The sequence below is a fragment of the Erithacus rubecula genome, assembly GCF_903797595.1.
Source record: "Erithacus rubecula genome assembly, chromosome: 4".
Classification (NCBI taxonomy): Eukaryota; Metazoa; Chordata; class Aves; order Passeriformes; family Muscicapidae; genus Erithacus; species Erithacus rubecula.
Genome location: NC_136686.1, coordinates 13,741,118 through 13,760,833, shown reverse-complemented (window position 1 = coordinate 13,760,833; position 19,716 = coordinate 13,741,118). Strand labels below are relative to the sequence as shown.

At 38.9% G+C, this 19,716-nt stretch overlaps 1 protein-coding gene across 2 annotated transcripts in view; it reads right to left on the bottom strand.

Moving 5' to 3' along the window:
* Positions 1-3,392: 3,392 nt before the first annotated feature.
* The window catches only part of PTN (pleiotrophin), a 76,973-nt gene continuing 60,649 nt past the window's right edge, over positions 3,393-19,716 (bottom strand). For both annotated transcript variants that reach the window (XM_079305115.1, XM_079305114.1), the window contains exon 5: positions 3,393-10,020. In XM_079305115.1, coding sequence (XP_079161241.1) covers positions 9,968-10,020 — 53 coding nt within the window. In that variant the 3' untranslated portion in view covers positions 3,393-9,967. The remainder of the gene's footprint in view (positions 10,021-19,716) is intronic.

Below are 19,716 nucleotides of genomic sequence, written 5' to 3'. Positions count from 1 at the left end.
GCAGTTGAGATAACACAAGCCCAGTTCAAATTCAGCTACTTACAAAACAGTCTTTGTCTGAGGGAGTGTATGTTTTGTCTCTGAGGACACTCAGCTATACAGGGCGTATGATGGACCTTGTAAGCAAAGCAGGACAGCAGCAAAGACCAAACCTGGCACTTCATTCCCAGCTAAGGATAAATGGAGACCTGGTCTTGCCACCTCTCTTGGCACTGGGAAGTGTCCTGTTGAGTAAGTAGCACTACACGCATAGCACTCATGTAAATTGTTACAGGACTGAGATATTACATATTTTAGGATTTTTTTAGCATTATATCATGACCCTCAACACATTTTTCTATGCTGAAAATAGGGCAGTTCACATTTGGAATATATCCAAAATCAGGTTCTGAATTTGGCATAAATATTTTTAGTATACCTTGTCAGATATACTAAATATATATATATATATATATGACCTATATATTTTTATATGTCAGATATACCTAGCTTACCTTGCAGCCAGTTCCAGCAAACACTGAGGCAAACCTATATTTGGGACAGGATTCTTCAGTGCCCTAGTCTGTGTCCTTTCTTATGTCTTTTTCTAATACACATACCCAATTGTTTGTTGTTTTGGTCTTTACATCAGGATTCTATTCACACTTTTCAAAATCACTTCTCCCCGGAATTTCTTCCCATATCACCCTGAATTCTGGGTCATCATTGTGAGTCCTAAGCCCAAGGAGGAAGTGAAAGAAAGGAAGAAAGCAAGCAAGCAAGGGAGAAATGAAAAGACAGGAATGAGAAAATTACAATAGGGAAAATATTGCCTCATGTTACATCTCTTTGGCTACTAGCTCTGCCATAACTGCTTTGAGGAGAAATTTGAAGCAAGTTCACCTTTCCAGCTGGAGATTCCTGTTGCATCAAGCACATCCCCAGGCAGACACTTCATCCTACTGACCCCACTGCACACCCTGAAGCAGCATCCACTGCACTTGAGCAAGGTTGAACATCAAGATCCCATGAGCATCTCTAGTGAATTGTAATGAGCAATAAAAAATTATAAAAGTCAATGTAATAAAAAAGGTTTCAGCCAGAAAGTTCCCATATTATTATATATGAGCAGAATGCTTTTATTAGGAGCAGTAGGGTTTTTTAAATTGCATACTGGGGGGAATAAACAAAATGCATGAGTATGCAAGTTAATTATTGTTATGGATGGCGTTCCCCCACTGCCAACATAAATCACTTCTCTAATACTCTCCATCCAGAAATTCCAGTAATCAAAACTAATAATAAAAACCCTAAATAGCTGTTAATTAATTGAAAACAATCTTTTTTATGACAGATTTTTTTGGGTGTGTTTTTGTCTTGCAAAGCTTTATGTACTGAACAGATCAAAAAAATTGTTACTGAACTTTTCAGATCCAAGATTTCATCTTTTGCTCCCGTGGTAGAAATGGTGTAAAGCAGCAAATGAAAAGTGTTAACTAAGAAAGCAGAGACTGAATAAACAAAAAAACAAAAAGCATTCTTTTCCAATGGAGACAGTAATTTAAATAATGATTGTATAGCAATAAAACCTTCTGTAACTCAGGGTACTCAGTAAGGATGGAGATATTTTTCCGTAAAAGATACTTTTTTTGTGTAGCACATTTATATTTAATGTCAAATCTCATTTGACCACAAATGTAATAATCTTTCTTCAGAAATGCTCCCAGTGAAGATTTTATAACAGAATTGTGTTTTACTACAATATTACAGGGATTTTTTTTCTTCCATTTGGGTTTCACTGCAGACAATTAGTACCAGCTAAGAAAAACAGAGAGAATCTTGTGTAGGTGACTTCCCATATCACTACAAAAGATAATAATGGACAAAAACACAGATTACTACTTTGTGAGAAGGCTTCATCCTGGACTCAAAGAGTTCATTTTGTAAATATTCTCAGTGAGAATCAGGTGTTGCTGCATCATCTATGAGGCGAGGGAGAAAGTGAGTGCATCTCTGTCTGTTCAAGGGTGACTGCCACATATTTGAGTATTAATTTTACAAGTCTATCCTGTGCAAGGCCAGAGGGATAATGAAGTGCAAGCAGGCTTTGAACTTCAGCTGTAGCAGCACACCAGATGAGCTCTGGGGTCTTAAAGTTCTCAGAGTGGCTTTGTGATGCTAGTAGACACTTGCCTGCTGACATCTCATCCCACTTATCACTGGCAGTCCTCCTTCCATCCAGACCTAAGGAACTACCATTCCCAAAAGTTTGGAGCACAAAGTGGTAGCAGAGCTTGGGTTTCCCTGCATGAAGTCCTCTCCATTAATCTACTTACAAAAAAGAGGCCATGTCTTGATAGAGATGGCCTCCTAAGACCCTGTGCCAGGAAAGCAACCCAGCCAAGAAAGAATGGGTGTAAAAGCTCTGTTCCATGTTTATAGCCAGAAACATGTCTCGAGCATGATGGAGCTTAGGGAAGCTAACCCTGACTTGACACACTCCTCAAGCAGCTCACATTTACTAACAAGATCAGGTATCTCACATGGAAGGAAGTCCAAGAGCACCTTAAATGCTAAAAATGTAACTAACTGCTAAGCAGCATATTAAAATGGAATTAACATTTTTCTTTCGCAATTAAACAATAGTAATTAGGAGTACTCGGTCTCCTTTCCAAAGACCACATTTAGGTTTCTGAGTCCTTAAGTGGTTTGAAGAATGTACTGTCAGTTTTCAAACCTTGCAGTACTTAATTTTCTTTCAAACAATTTTAGAAGCCTATATTAATCTCCTCATCTTGTAAAAAATGTGAAGCATCTCCCTCTTTTGGCAATGACTGATGGAATGCTTTTCATGTGAAGCATCTCCCTCTTTTAGCAGCGACTGATGGAATACTTTTCATGGAGTAATTAATTAATTTTTCTAAGATTTTAAGTAAAAGTTGGACAAAGAAAAAATCCAGATAAATTGTAACATAACTTCTTCTACTTCTTCTATTCTTGAGTCTTAATCACTGCTCACCAAACACACACACATGCACACAAATACACACATTAAAGTCACTGCTAAAGTAAAACAGCTGAGCATGACTGTAATCCATCATTGTATCAATATCAAACACGTTGAAATAACTCTATACTGAAACAAGCTGCTTAAAAGAACTGAAATGTGTCAGGAAATTGGGACAGATAGGCCTTAGTGGGCACAAACCAGAGAAATGTTTCCTGCTAGATTCACTTTCTGGCAGATATCTTTCTACAGATTAAAACTTTTTTCTGAATTCACAGATCTGTTTGTGTGACAAGTAACACCTACAGCTGAGGCTAATTAGTGCAATAAATAAATACTATTAAGTACTTATAATTCATTTAAGAAACACCAGAAACAGTTTCCACAACCAAATGAGGACACCACGTGTCTGTGCATTAGTTTATTTAATTCTTTATCGTCACTAAGAGCAAGTAAATTATGCTGATACAATTGGTAAACATATACATTTGCTAGAGCCCCCCAAAATCCCACAGAGCTAAGGGAAACGTTAAGGGATGTTACAGGATTAATGCTTTCATTCTACAATATGAATATATGGCTTTCATACAAGTTTTAAAAAATTGAAAAGGTAACACACTGCTAGCTTACAAAATCAATATACAAACTGGGGAAAAAAAAAAGGAAAAGGAACAGGAAAAGAAAGTAACCCATAAGAAGATATATAGCACTGGTTTGATGGATATATACAGAATTAGAAATCCATTGAACATGATATTCAGGCTTTGTTATTTTGACTTTTATTTCTGCTTTCAGTTTATCACTCAAACTACAAGAATTAATATGGTTTCTCTCTTTTATTTTTCCATCTTACTTTACCCATTTTCCTCACTTTTTATTGGCAGAGAAAAACACTTTTCCTGTCTTGTGTTTCTATGTTCACACCTAACGTAAGCAGTTAATCAACTTTGAACATAGCCCTTGCATGTACTTGGTCTGACAGAAGAGAACATCACTGTGATAGTAAGTCCATTTGCTAATTCATTGGCATGTGTTTTGCATTTCCCTTGGACACAGCTATCCTTAAACTGAAGTGCTGGCAAGTGGGAAGAAATCTATCTCTTCATTGTATTTGTGTACCTTTATTTAAATAAGAGCATAGGACAAAAAGCTCCTTCATTTCAACCACAGCCTGAAACCATGGCAGCACTGGTTGTGATTCACATTGAGAGTCGTGCATACACCTTTCTAGAGTTCTGTTCCCCCATGTATGAATGTATATATAAACATACAGTATGCATGTCTGTGGATTTAGAGAGATGCTGTGTCTGATGCTGACATCTGCATTAGGTGGATTCTAGCTCCAAGCTGCAGCCTGTCTCTGCTTCAGGCCACTTCAGCAACCACAATACACTCTGGACTATCACAGCCATTCCCTTCAGCTGTAGAAATCTAGATGAACTACATAATTGTAATATAAAATGAATGACCTAATAAGATAAGTTAAATAATGTCTCATTGCCAGGTAGATCAGAGTGATGGAGTTTGAACAGCAAAAATTAATTAAGTTAAATTGGCACAGGGTAAAACTGCCCCACAGACGCTACCCATTTTCCATCACTGAATTCAGGGTTAAAGGTTTTGTACAGTCTTCAACTTTCAATGATCTCTGAAACGGGAATACTTGTGAGCCCTCTGTTTTTAGCTCAGCAATAAATCCACCCATTGGACATGTATTCAGTTTTGTTGTGGGTTTTGTTTGTTACCATGTTTTTTTTTAAGAAAAGGGTCAAATCTGTAGGTGCTGTTTTTACACACACCACTAACTCAAAGCCAAGTGGCTTAAAGGCTAGGAGATACTTACAGAGTTCTTTAGCCATTTGGGACTCCAAGAAACTCCATTTTAAATGGCAAACTACAGAAAGGACTAAAGGATTATACAATTCCAGCAATGAGATAGCGCTAGTCGATATAGCTAAATTCTCATTCTTCCCAGATTTTTGCTCAGTTCAGAGTGATGAGGCCACAAGACAGATGACCATTTGTAAAGAGTGACAGAAAGGGGTCATTAGGAAAATTATTAGATCTCAGCATTGTTTAGTTTTGGTTCAAAAGCAGAGTTTGATGCTGCTATGAATGAGACTACCTACATCTTCTCCAAATGCAAACACCCACGGGTGGAATAGGCTCTCTCCATCCTCTACACCTGCTCAGGCAAGTCTTTCACTATACCTGGAACTCTATGCACCATCATAATTCGATGATAAAAGTGGACAGTGGTAAAGGATAGCAGCTTCTTGCCATTTATCTAATTAAGGTGGTTTTCTGTGGTGTTGGTTTTTTTTTTGTTTTTTTTTTTGTTTTTTTTTTTTTTTGCTTGAAGGCAGACGCTGCTGCATCAATGCCTCTAATTTCTGAGATGATCATTTGATCATTTCTGTCCCCTGGGAAGCCATGACAAGGTCGAGTTATGAGGAAATTTTTACCAACAGTTCATCCTTCCAGCAAATTCAGGAACTCTCTTTGCTCATTATCATACTTCCTTATTCATTTTTATACAATGATTAACAAGTTGCTACTGTGACTTTTAATTTCAGAAGGACATGGTCAGAGGAACTTAATTTTATGGGCTTCCTGGGACTGTTTTGAACAATCCAGGAAGAAATGGTGGATATTGTCTCAAGGATGAGGAAAGATCAACAACATCCACAGAAGTCTAACAGAGAAGCATAGTGCCTTAACAGAATTAACAGAAAACCTACAAATGCTATCAAAATTATGGATAAGTGTGGGAAGGCAGGCAACAGGTGGAATTTGTCTCTGTAAAGGACAGAACTCAGTCTCAACTTCAGAGAAGTGCAGTCCTAGAGAAATAAAACTGATTGAATACAAGATACCTACCTCCACTGGCATACTACTTCCTCTTCTTAGTGTGATTTGGGAGTCATGAAAGACTCCTGTATGATATCAAAATGGTCTCCACCTCACCAATATATTGCCTTAGAAAAGTGGTGAGTTTACATTGGTAATGTTGCTGCAGTTCCTACACTTGGAGTATCAGGTTGTTGTCCCACCCTCAACATCAACATTAGCCTGTATGCTGCTGTCTCCTTTTGACTGGAGCAGGACTTTACTTCTCTGCAACACTTTACATTTGATTAGTTTTCATTAAGGCACAAATCAGGGAAAGAATAAAAACAAATGTGCCAACCAATAGTTCTGCCTTCCACACATAAGGAGCATGAAATAGAAATTTGTATCAAATGCTCCTGACTTCCTATCTGTCTCTTCTTGACTGACTCTCCAAAGCTGCCTGCTTACATGTTTTGTAATTGTTATTCTTTCATTTATTCTAACTTTTCTCCTTTGAAAAACAGTTCAGTCCAGAATGTCATTATGGAATTAGAAGATGAAAATCAGTAAATTACAATTTAGTATTTACCTGCATGTACAACAATCATTTTCCCTTCCTGGAGCCTTGCCCAGAAGTTTTGCTGCACTTAACAGACTGTTAAATAGGCCAGGCTCACAAGCAATGACTCTCACTCACTATGGGAATTTCTGTCAGAAGACATGTCTAAGTCAGAAAATGTCCCAGTCCTGAAATACTGAAATACTAAATCAAGATATAGACAGGCCTAACTCTCTGCTTAGAGAAAGGTAAGGGAGATATAACCAAATATGTTCAGGTTTAAACTCACTGAAATCCAGAGTCTGGATGCAGATTCATCCTTAGCTGATGTTCAGCAGCTCACCCATCTCTTTTCCAAGAGATTTGAGTGCTTAGGAAAATGCAATCATTTGGGGGATTTTTATCACCTCCCCATACTCTATTACAGCTGTAACAAATGAAGATATAAAGCACTCCTTGAGAGGGACATTCATGAAACAAATCTCTGACAGTTAACTAGGTAAGCAACACATCTATGCTAAGTCATTCTTCATTGCAATAGAATAGCACCAAGAGGGTAAACACGTTTTTCATCTGAACTAGCTGCTCCCACAGCACTGTCAGAAAACCTTGCCCTCCCAAAGCAGGAAGGGTAGAGATTAGAAAGCAAGTAAGGAGAAGTTTCAGAATGACTGAAGTAGAAACTGATCAAGATGAGTGGGAAGAGGTTTTGTTCAGAATCTTGCCTTTTGCTTTCCTGATAATGTCACTAGTGACACAAGGGCTCCTTTTAGGTACCAGGAGCCTCCTTGTAGAGCTGACCTGACTGACCTATTCAATCTTCCTCTGTGTTCTGCCTTTACTTAATTACCTCTTACATAGCTAGACTTTCCACTGAATGTTTTCTTCTGGCTTATTGGAAATTTTCTTCATTTTAAGTTTATAAACTATTACTCCAATTGCTGTCAAAAATAAGATGCCAATAGAGATCTGAACTTATGTGGCTGAGTAGTACATAAGAAATGCTCTCCTATTTCACATTCTGAATTTTCTTCTGGTCCTAACATGATATTTTGTTTGTTTGTTTCCTTGTTTTCTGTAAAATATCTCCATGAACATCTTATGCCACCACAGGAACTTGACTGGCTTCCTTCAAAAACTATTAGGAATGTTCCTTTAAGAAGCCAAATGAGCAGTTAAACAAAAGGACCATAAAGTGTCAGAGGAAACACAGAGGAATTTATTTTCTTTATACTCATGGAGGTGGAAATAAGAAGTCACATCTAAGGCTTGCTAAAGGACAATCATAGTGTTGGTCTTAACATCATTCCCAATTCCTGCCAGCTCCCTATGAAACATGGACTAGATTAACCAGTGTGAAACAATGGTGCAACAGTGTTTGCACTCAAAGCTGAGCCACTTTAAGTGAACTGATGCAGCATTTAGACAGACAAACCTTTGGTGAATGAAAAAAAGTTTCCTTCTCCCTTTGCTTTCAACCAGACTTACCAAACCATTAGTTTAAGTCTGAGGCACAAGTACAGGTAGACCTGATTAGATCATGAACAAAACCAAATAGCACCCAGAACCACCTAAATATGAGCCTTTATGATTTTAGATTTGGTCATTGCACATCCACCATGTGTGGGTAACATTTTCAACTATACTGTGAACTTACGTATGTCTAAAAGCACAGTCAAAAAAGCAAGGACATCAACAGAGACTGCAAAACACACCCAAGGAGTCTGGTGAATAATTGTGAGGTTAGTCTACCTTAAGTTACATGTAGCCTTGGCTAGCAGGCTTCAGGATTGTTTGGGAACAGAAGGACTTGCCTTACACCATGAGTCCAGATCAGCCATTCCCTCCATGTGAGAAAAAAAGAGGGCAAGGTCTACAGTTGTTACAATTTTCTTTGCATAGAAAAGGGAAGTAAAGTTAGTATGAAAAAAAGACTTTCTGCTTGTCTACAAGCTAATCCCAAGAGAGAAATGTGATTTACTCAGATGAACACAGCCTGCTGCAGCTTCACTGAAGTCAGTGGGAACCATGCAGGAGAACAAGGGAGATTATTCCTCTTAATCAGCAGGCACGCCTGCAGCCTACACAGACAGCAAAGCTTGTTTCTTGCTGTTGAATTTTAACATTTAGAATTCCAAAGCAATGATTCTGAGCTTAATTTGGGCAGTGAAATCCCTCATGTTTTCTCTAAAAATTCTGGTCTGCTTGCTGCCAGCTTGTGAAACAATCCTTTTACCTAGAGACAGACCAGCCATTTGTCAGATCTTTTTTCTACGTTGTGATTTCTCACAGGATTCAGAATAATTTAAATTAAATAAACTGAACAAACTGAAAAACAGCTGGTTGTAATTTTTGTGGTTTTTTTCCCCACAGACTATGTTTTTAAAAAATTACAACTAATTTTATGTTGACTGAGCTCTTTCCAAGGTCTTTTTGCTTATATAAAAATGGAAGAAAGCAAAAGATACCAGTTTTATATTTCCCTTCTGTTTTAGTAAAAGATAAATCAAAAATAATTTCATTCCTATTGGTTTCAGGTCCCACAAATTGTCCCTTTTTTGGTCAAAAATATGAACTACTTCTGGTGGTTTCCAAAGAGATACCTCCTATTATTTCCCACCAGACATACTATTTTTTAACCAGCTATAATTAAGATTAACAGGAATATTTCCAATAATACAAAAGGAAGCTGGGTCAGACAGAATCCCAACAATTTCAACTAGATCTTTTATGAAAAGGATTTTCCCCTTCTGTCAAAATGAACAAATAAAATACAGCATTTTTCAGCTTTTACAGGTGAAATGGAGGACACTACCATCCACCAACACTGATATGCTGAAAAGGGGAAAGTTTTGTCATCATTCTACTTTGAAAAATCACTGCTGGAAAATCATGAAAAATTAGGACCCTTTTATGTCCAATTGTTGAAAGATTTTAGATTTACCACCAACATTCAAAATATGGTTAAAGAAGGAGTGTTACTGGTTTTTACCTGCAGATGGTGACATTTTGGAATGAACATTAAGCACACATCCAAGAAAATACCATACTTGTAAATATTCAACAAAATGTCCCCATCTTTTCCTTCAACAAAAAAAAATTCACAGTTATGCAGATGTAATCAAAAATTAAGAAACAGGCCTCAATTTTTCAGATTTAAAGTCCCAATCTTAAATATAAATGCATCCAGCCAGAGTGTTGTGTTCACACAGGGTTCACACCACTGGCTTCAGCAGAGCTCCACACAGGTCAGGTTCTGCTTGCATGGACTAATTACAAGACTGAGACCTATAGCAAGACTTGAGAAAAAAAAAATTAAAAACTTCAGCATTGTTCAACATACAATAGACATAATTTTCCAAATGAGCCTGGAGTTCTTAATTAGAGGCCTCTAAAAATTGCTGTTTAGGTTATACATTAAAAACACTAAAGTAATAAAAAAAGGATATTTTTTTCTGTGTTTGCTTTTTTCCTTCTAGAGTACCATTAAGCTATAAATACTTTTAGGATAAAATGCCTAGATATAAATGAAACTGTTAAATGATCATGTTTGCTGATGTCCCTTCCTCACATTGCCCAAGTTGACTCCATTAATCCAACATCTTCTCTTGCTTCTTGCCTTCCTTTTTCTTCTTCTTGGATTCTGTCAAGATATAACAAAACCAGTAAAAATTAGTGTCCAGAAGGCACTGCAATAAATTACATTTAATACCCATGGAAATTCCTCTTTCTGTTTCTCTCCATGCACATACAAATTGTTTCTTCATTTTAAACAAAAAAAGGGAAAAAAAAGGAAAGAAAAGGAAAAGAAGAGAAGTAACAGGAAAGGCTCAGGCAGTGGAGAAGATGGAGTTGCATGTTCTGTTCAGAACCCTCTCTATCTGAGGAGCTGACCCTGTTTGGCATGCAAAGCATTGTTTCAGGAACTTCCTTGGAAAATAAGAAAACAGCAGGCATCTCCTGGAGAAACCAGGTCACGGCTCAGCAGAGAGCTGGAAGAAAGTGTCACACACACTACCCACACATAAACCCTTCCCCTGCTTCCTTTCTGGCTCTTTGTGAGTCTTTGGCTTTCTCTGAATGTGTGAGCAGCTCTAGAGCATGGGGAGAAAGCTCCCTTGTTGCTCCAGCTCCTTCACTGTTAATCCTTTCCCTGGGGCAGACACCTATGAGACACACTTGGGAGGCAATGGGAGCTTGGCCTGGGGTCACAGGAGCACAGCCTGTCCAGCCAGCTGAGACTGATGGGGTGAGCAAAGGACTAAGAAGCACCTGCTTCTCTATTTAATTTGGGGTAAATAAGGGAACAATATACAAGTGCAAATCTGTGTATTATACTACCACCTGCAGTAACTCTCACTCTAGGGTAGCGTGGTATTTGATGGGTAAAGGAAATTCACAGACGGACCTTCAAAACTCAAACAAATTAAGAGGATTAGTACTTCTGTATCACATGTCACCTTGTAATGGGGAAAATAACAGCTCTCACTGGGAGCATGAGTAAATCCTTATTGCTACCAGCCAAAAACAGCACAACAGGTACCACAGAGAGATGGAAACAGAGCTTCTATGAAGCATCCTTCCTGGAAGCAAACCAGCAAGTAAGCAGACCCATGTTTGCCTTAACTCAGATTTCAAACAAACCGATCAAAACTATCATAGAATGTGCTGAGTTAGAATGGATCCAGAAGGATCACTGAGTCCCCAAAAAAAATCACACCATGTTGCCTGAAAGGGCTATCCTAGCATTCCTTGAACTCTGCCAATCTTGTTGCCATGAACACCACCTCTGGTTAAATAACAAAAATCACCTTGAATGAGAAGACAAGCACTTGGCCCTTAAGGTGTTATTTGTAAATATGATTCATTTCCCTCTAATTTACATAACACAATCACAGAATCAGCAGTTGTGGCAAAAAAACAGCTCATTTCTATTAAAGACAAGGTGAGTACACTAACATCTTTCTGGTATGGATAGGGCCAGGTACCTCCAGCAGAAGGCAAACTTAGGCTATCACGTTTCTCTGATGGTTGTTTTTCGTCTTTCCTAGATTCTTTTCTTTCAAACCAACATTTTTTTTCACCTGTTATAACACAAAAATAGTTTCAAATAATCCTTTAGTCAAATCAAAATAAAATACTTGCTTAGTCATGTAATCTCCACTAAAACCTCCTTCCCTTAAAAACTTTGCTTAACTTTCAAAGGGATAATAATTGAAAAGAAGACATATTTGTTTCTAGTTGAAAAATAACTTCCCTTCCACACCCCCCCCCTCGCCCCGGTCTCTGCACATGCCTGTGCTTGCATACGTGTCTGAATGTCTGTAGTCTGGATCTATTCAGAAACTCTGACACTATTTCATAACCTGCCATTTGAAAAAGTAATCTTTCTTTGAATTAGTACCTAATTTGCTTTCAGCTACAGCTTCACCCTCCCCCCCGCCCCACAAATGTCCTGAATCCCCACTCAACCTCTTTTACCCACATTAGCCACTTCCTCTAATTTTGCCTCTTTATCAGACTGACCCTCCTGGATTCTGTATTGATTGCACTCTCCCTCACACTTTTTATTTCCCACAAAATGCACACATAAATTGGTGCATTGAGCCAGGAAATCTCAAATTGGCAAACCTAAACCACTACACTAAATTGGTGTTTCTGCCCAGTTGAACCAAAACCCTGACATTCTGAAAGAAACAGTGGCATTTTATCAATCAGACTGACACTGGAATCTGCAACATTTACTTAGATCCAGTACAAGCAGCAGGGCACTATGCAGACTTCAACCAGATTTCCTAAGAGCAAAGCAGACATATAAATGCAGGCAGACTGCTGACAGGACTCTGTGGAAAAGCTTGTGCAGCTCACAGAAAGAATGAAGTCAGCATCGAAAGAAAATTTTGGTCTGGTGTACGCACTAGGTCCCCATCCTCACTTGACTTGAGGCAACCCACTGTTTATCCATTTGTACTTAATGCCTGTGGGTCTGCATCTCTTGCTTTCCCAATTCTTCTCTTTGTCTACCTTGTGGTAATTCACACATCATCCAAACAGGCAAACCTATCTACCTACAAAAACAAGTGTCTCTGCTTTGGGTCTCAGCTGTCACGTGCCAGATGGAATTCTTCCCTCATTCAAAGTACTCACACCACCACAGCTTTGTCTTTCAGATAGATATTCTGTATTGATGCACAGCACACTTGTTCCATGAAATGACATGCATACACACACAATTGTGGGAGTATTAAAAAAATTAATTGTTTTAAAAAAGAGAAAACTGCTCAGCTACTTCCCAGCCCCTTAGGCTCTTTTAAAATTCCTACCACAGGCACCAATACCCATGTGCTGACCCACTAAAATGTTGATGTTCATGTGCTTGTGCACAAGTCTGTTCACAGCTACACTCCAGCTGTTTTGTTTATGCTCAGGCTACAGACCACGGTATGTCCATGGCTACCAATGTATAAAGGGCTTTAAGATGCACTTTGCTCATGGTTTTTCATTTCTCAACCTTCTCTTTGCATTTGTATCATTCAGGCTTTTATTGGCCTCATTTCTGTTGACCCTAGGCTATGATTTCCACTTTCAGGACGTGCTGTTGGGTCACAGCCACACTGGAACCGCACTATCCTGATCACCCTGCCAGTGCTACCATCTCCAGAGTAATCAGGCATGACTGAAAGGGTCACAATGCTCAAAAGGCTGCTGAGTGGAGAGTACAATGGCAGTTATCTGCTCATCAGTCCCATACTCCAACATCAGCTGTAACCATTTGCCAGTTAAGTTAGGGAAAGATCCCCTTAGTACAGTGTCCAACAATCCTGTTCAGTTTCCTGTTCCATAAATGAAAATTATCAAAATTAAATTCAGGTTAGTCCAGATGGGATGTTAAGACCTTTGGTTCAACCAGTTCCTACCAGACATCTTAATGTGATGCCATCAAATATTTATAGCAACCCACTAAGCAGAGCCCACTGAGACAGCCTTTATGATGGGAAAGCCACTAAGCTGATTCCACGTTTCACGGGCTCTGCAAAGCACCACGACCCCAGCAACACTCACCACTGAGCCAGAGGGAAGCAGGAAAAGCTGCCCAGTGAGCAGGAGCTACCCTGAGCAGAACCCTGATATTTGCAGGAGCTTTGGACCTACAGTAGCTTCCTTCACCTTACCCACCCCATAGAGTTCAGTATTTCCACAGGCAGAGCCACAGAGCTGTGCACCAGCTGTCCTTTGCTTCAGGGAATGTATTTGCTGCAGACAAGTGCTACCAAAAATATAGAGAGACACTGCAATAAAACCACTTAACCAGATGAAACTCAGGTTCACACCATCCGCACCCACAGAATTTGGATCTGAATCTACTCACTGCCCTATTTGCTTTAAATTTAGGCAGCCCACTTTTGCCAGACACCAGTCGGCAGCACCTTTATGAGCTATCTATGGTAGAATTCAGGGTCCAGAGAGGCAGGAGCAAAGCAAAAAGCAGGATGAGAATTCTGGATTTCAGAAGGGCAGGTTGTGGTCAGTTCAGGCACCTGCTCAGACAGGCTAAATATTCTGGACCAGGGTGCATGCAAAAGAGCAAATTCCAAGTGCCTGGTAGTCCCTGCAGTGTGCAGCAACCAAGCATCACATACTCACTCTGCTCCCCCCTGAAACCAATGCACTTCCAGCAAGATAAAAACCAAACAGCTCTGCAGGAGTAAACTGTATCAATGCATAAATGCACTGGATTAACTAATCCTTCATCACCAGAATAACCCTATGAATTGTTGCAAGACTTAGAATTATTCACAGGATTAAACACTGGCCGTGGGTTAGCGTTGGACCCACTTTCTGTGGGCCCAAGATGACCAGTAAAAAAATTCTAATCAAGGTATTAGTGAGTAAACAAGTTAATTTGATTAGCAGAACTTTCTCTACGCAATTTGGAATTGCAGCAGTCCTATTTAAACAGTCATCTTTATTCCAGAACCTCATTCTCCTATGCAAGCAGAAAATTAAAGTAATTCAGTTGAACAGGAGCCACACACCATTTGAAGCCACTCCTAATATATAAGACACCAAAGGGATGTAATTACATTTTAATGGAAGTCAAGCTTTGTAAGCCAGGATTTTCATTTTCATTTGTTGAAAATAAGGTAACAATTCACTCATGGCACTGCTGAACTCCTGTGTATAAAAGTCAGCAGTGTCCCCAAAAGCAATATAGATCATTCAAAATAGTAAAAGCTGTGCTTTTGGTGGAAGGTTAGAGTAAAAAATTCATCATCAGATTTTCAGGATATAATTTTCCTATGGCCTAGCACTCACTCAGTCTTACTAAGCTCTGAGGAAGGAATGTTTTAAAAATTTCTCTCAGCCTCTAAACTGGAGCAAATTTTCCAAAGCACCAGGTTGCTATGGCAGTAAAGGGTAATGGTGACATGAGGTACAGGGAGCTTCTGAATTTTGGGGATGAAATGCCAGTCCCTGTGGAATGGAGAAGTCTTAACTTTGGTATAATCAAGGATTTTATACCTTGGCAAAGAAAATCTCACCTTAAAGAGATTCATACTCCTGTCTAGGAACAGAAACTGTATTATCTTATTATTTCCATGACTATAAAAACAAATACCTGACATTTCTGAAAGCCTTTTAAATATAGTACTTCTTTTTCTTGTAGAGGAAGATAACTTTTCGTGGCTATCTAAATCCTTGTCTTCCTTTTTTCCTGTCCTATATACAGCATTTATGCATTCCAAATGGTATAAGAAGGAAAAACTATATTACGGTATCAACTCTGCTCCCTAATGAATTCTTCTGAAAAGCCTCTTTGAGAAACACAGTTCTACTGGATGGGGAAAAAAGCAATAAAACACCAACTGAACAGCAGGAGAAGGCACCTTTCCAATCAATTAATGACCCTGATGTAACTTTTACTTAATTAATAGATCTCAATTGATTATATCACTTATATTTTAGCCTTTGCTCATTAGCAGCATTCTCTAGTTATCCATGTTCCTCAATTTCTTCGCACTCGTGCTGACTCCTTCTCATCAGGTTTTGTTCTGCTTCTCACTTTGCTAAAGTTTTGTTTTGCATAGATTTGGGCTTGTTCCCAGTTGAACACAAGATGGACTTGATTTAGGCCTAAAGGCAGCAGCTGCCCCATTTAAGTCAGAAAGTCATGGTACAAAATTGTGTTAGAAATAGGGAATAACCAGACTTATGCTTGTAACAAACACTAACATATCTGACAAAGGAATGGAACCAAGCCACCACTCACAGAAAATGTGTCAATAATCTTTCTCACTGGAAGTGCAAGAAGAAATAAATGTAGGGGGGAAATAATTCAATTTGTTTTAAAATGAGCCACAAAACACTGAAATTATCTTAATCAGAAGCCATTTATTGAACCTGACATACTGATGTAAAACCTTTAAATCTTTTCCTTTAACATCCTTACTTAAACTAGTCAGGAATTCCAAAGAGCTTCTATTTAAGAGATAATTTGCTGAAATGAAGGATTTTCATCAGAACGGTTTCCTTTTGATTATTTTCTTTCTCTTCAAATATTTGGGAGAAAAAGTTTCAAAATTGCCTATGCATAGGTACTCAAAAGACAAGAAAGACACAGTTTCTGACTTTGCTAGATGGCCTAATACCCAAAGGCAATGAACATGAAAGTTTCATCTCATTTTCTTGACATCTATGTTAGCCCTTAAGACGTGAGATCTTAAGAGTAAATATTCAGAAGATTACAATGGATAAAATTTTCAAACCAAGGCCATTTGGCAACTGGACTCTGCTATAGAGGTCTGGCTAACACTTTCAGAAGTAGTTCACTTTGCTCTTCAGTTGGCTTTTCACCTGCCTCAGGTGCATTTGCGCTGCTGCTTTTGTAGGTAGGGACTTTCTCACTGTTCTTATCATGCTCTGTGCTCAGTCCCAGCTGGCTCTTCAGCCTCCTCTCTCTATGCTGTACACAAGATCCCTCCTAATGCCAGCAGGGCAGGTGCAGGCACAGACTGATACATTCAAAGTTTACTCACTGCATTCACGTGTCTGCAGGAGACAGAAAGCTTTATAACCCATTGGGACTTTAGTATATACCTATACAACAAAAATATCACATGCTGAACTGACATTTGTATTATATGTAAGAATATATATATATATATATATATATATATATATATATATATATATATATGTATACACACTCTATGTGAGTAGAGAACCTATTTTATTCTGTTAGCTCTCGAAAATTAGGCACATGCACTTTCTGCATCTGCCCCAGATGAGGTCTACCCTTGGGGCATAGGACATTATATTATCTCGTGATTTCCATGACTGTAAAAACAAATACCCGGATTTCTGAAAATCTTTCAAACTTCAAACTAGGACAGTAATCTTGAAATGAAAGGAAGTGAAGAAATAGAAAAGGACAGAACAGAAGGAACAGGGTTTCTCTCTGTGTCACTGCTGGATCAGTAATGAGAGTGAACATTCGCTGATGGCATACCTTTTATCACAGCAAATCTCACAATTTAAGGCATTTCCATGGCTCAAGGGGCCTAACTAATGCCATGGAGGCTGGGCTGCTCTTACAAGCCAGGAAAGTGAGGCAATGAGCACATAACAGAATTGATACACACAAGGCTATTTAAGCTTTCACCCACAAAGGCCTGCATTAAACCCTAAAAGAAACTCCTGCAGGTATAACAGGGTTAAATGAGAATTTGTTAAATCCAGTTCTAGATCTTTTGGGGCCACATAGAAAAAGAAAAAATTATCTGAAATACAAACCAGGGGGTCAGAAAAACAGGGAGGTTTAGATTTCCATGAAACATCCCAGTGTTTTTCTTTTCAAAAATACCCATAAAAGCTGCAAAACAACTAAAAATTGGAAAATATTTAGTTAAAAAAAAACAATTCTTCTCTCTCTCTCCTACACGTATTTCCTTCTTCCTGGAATTAGTGTTGTGTCAATCAGATTGATATTATGCTATGATCTAGCAAGGCATTCCAATTGTTTATCCAAACAGCAAAATTTTTCAAAGGTACAGAAGCAGTCTTAAGGGAAACTAGAGCAGAAAGCCTCCAAGAAACATAAGGAATGAAAGCAGAAAAGCAGGCATTAAAAGACATCCAAACTTTATTAGTTATGGGCTGCACTGGCAACTTATAAGCAGCTTGAGGCTGGTCCACACTGTAAGCACCATTGTGATTTGTTTTCCTTATATAGCTTATTCTCATTCCCACTGAAACTGAGAAACATCATATTTCCACCTGTCATGGAAGCAAGGAGCCAAATGACAGAGTCATGTCTCAGAGCCTAAAGTTTCCAGTGAGTTTTACTTCACCTTGAAACACAAGCCTTGTCCTCAGACCAGCACTGGGCACTGGGAAACACAACCAAGCATTTAGTGCCCAGTCTCACCCCTCTGGGCCACTGTTTCTTTTCTTGGTTTTCACATTTCCCAGCACCATAAGGCATAAATTATTCATGGAAAAACTGCTTCGCACAATGTTTATGCAGTGCTTAGTACAATGGCACCCTTTTTCAGCTGCGGCCTCTGGGCACTCATGCAATACAAATAATCACGATGATAGCAACAATAATAACAGCCAGCTATGCTTTTCCCACTGAGCACATACTTCCAGTGTCCTGTTCCACACAGTTCACATCACTGTATTTCACTACAGGCTCCTGGTCAGTGCCAGGGGCCATTTTTCAGTAAACCTGCCTCACCCTTTAGAACAAGAGAAAAAACCACCCAGTTTTGCTTGTTAGGTTTTTCTTTAACTATCACAGCTGTTTCCTAATATGAGAAAATCCCTCGTTTTTATAACCAATTAGTTTGAGCAGATTCTATTTTTCTGCCTCCTGTAATACTAATTATTACACTAGCTGCATGCCTGCATGACTAATGAGTTACATTAAAGCTGGGGAATTCTAAAACCTACTGAGGGAGACACAGCATGACTGCGAAGCCAAAACAGGAGACACCAGCATCTCTCAAACAAAAGAAAATTGCAGCCCTAACAAGTCATTTCCTCTCTCTCTGTGTCCCTTCCATCTGCTTTGTGCTTTTGCACAAAGACAAAGTTGAGGGAGGGCACTCCAGAAAAGCAACTTTCCAAATGCAAAATGAAGTGGTCCAATTTCTTCAGCGCAGCACCCAGTCTGTCTGAGGAACGAATAGCTCAGGAGAGCAAGTTACCCCTACACCACTGTCAGCTCCTTGCAACAACCAGCAATCAAGCCATCCTGCCAAAGATGGTCAGTCTGCAAGGAAGATATTCTCCCTACAAGTAGGAATCTGCCACTGGACTGCTCAAAAAACCACAGGTTGTTTTCTGTTCCTGCCACCAAAGACAGGGATACACCTGCTCATTACCACAAGTCCATCTCCACAATTTGACATGAAGCTTCCTAAGAAGACCCAAGGGAAATTGGCATTTAACACTGATGGGAGTCTACTGAGATTACCAACCTAAAACCAAAAACCCTGATTAAACACTGCAGTTCAGACATTCACCTTGAAGTTAATTGTCACATTCTGATAAATTTATTTACATGATAAAAGGGAGCAACATCTACTAGCTACCTGCCACAGATACTTAATCAATCTGGGGAGTCATTTAGCCTTTCTGACTTTCAATTACTACTTTTCTTTTAATTAGGCTTCCTGAGCTCAAAGGAGTGATAGCAGGATTAGCTAATTGCTGCCTGTAAAGATATACAGATAAAACAAGGTAGGGCAGATTATTTATAATTAACTCTGAAGTAAAACTCTTCAGATTAGATTAAAAATACAGAGTGAAGTATCTTCCTCCATGCAGCTGGCAGCCCAATTACTAAAACAGCTGTGTGAGCAGTATTAATATTTGCCAACCTTAGCATGTATTTTTCCTGTGTGGCATGGACTGAGCTGAGCCATGACAAAGTAACTCATAGGTGTGATATACTGTAAATTGATTAAGAGCTGGGAAGGGAGATTTATTATAAAGAAGTAAATACAGCCAGGTGAAAAACTTATCAGGAAGGGTCATAATACAAATAAATGAAGGGTACATTGAAGAAAGGGCAGGCAAACTGCTTATTCGATTTAATTTTATCTTAATCATTAGAATAAATATCTAAAAGCACAACAGTTATGGGAAAGAGAAAAAGAATGAAAGTGATGGAAAGAGCATCAGAAAAAATAAAGCCCATCAGACAGCCCAGCTCAACAAAAATAAATTCCTCTTTTCTTAACAATACTCCATCCTACTACTTTCTGGCTGGCTGGCACCTGAATAAGCATCAATCAAGTTTGGGTGGGTATGAAGTAGGCCAGATGGAGGA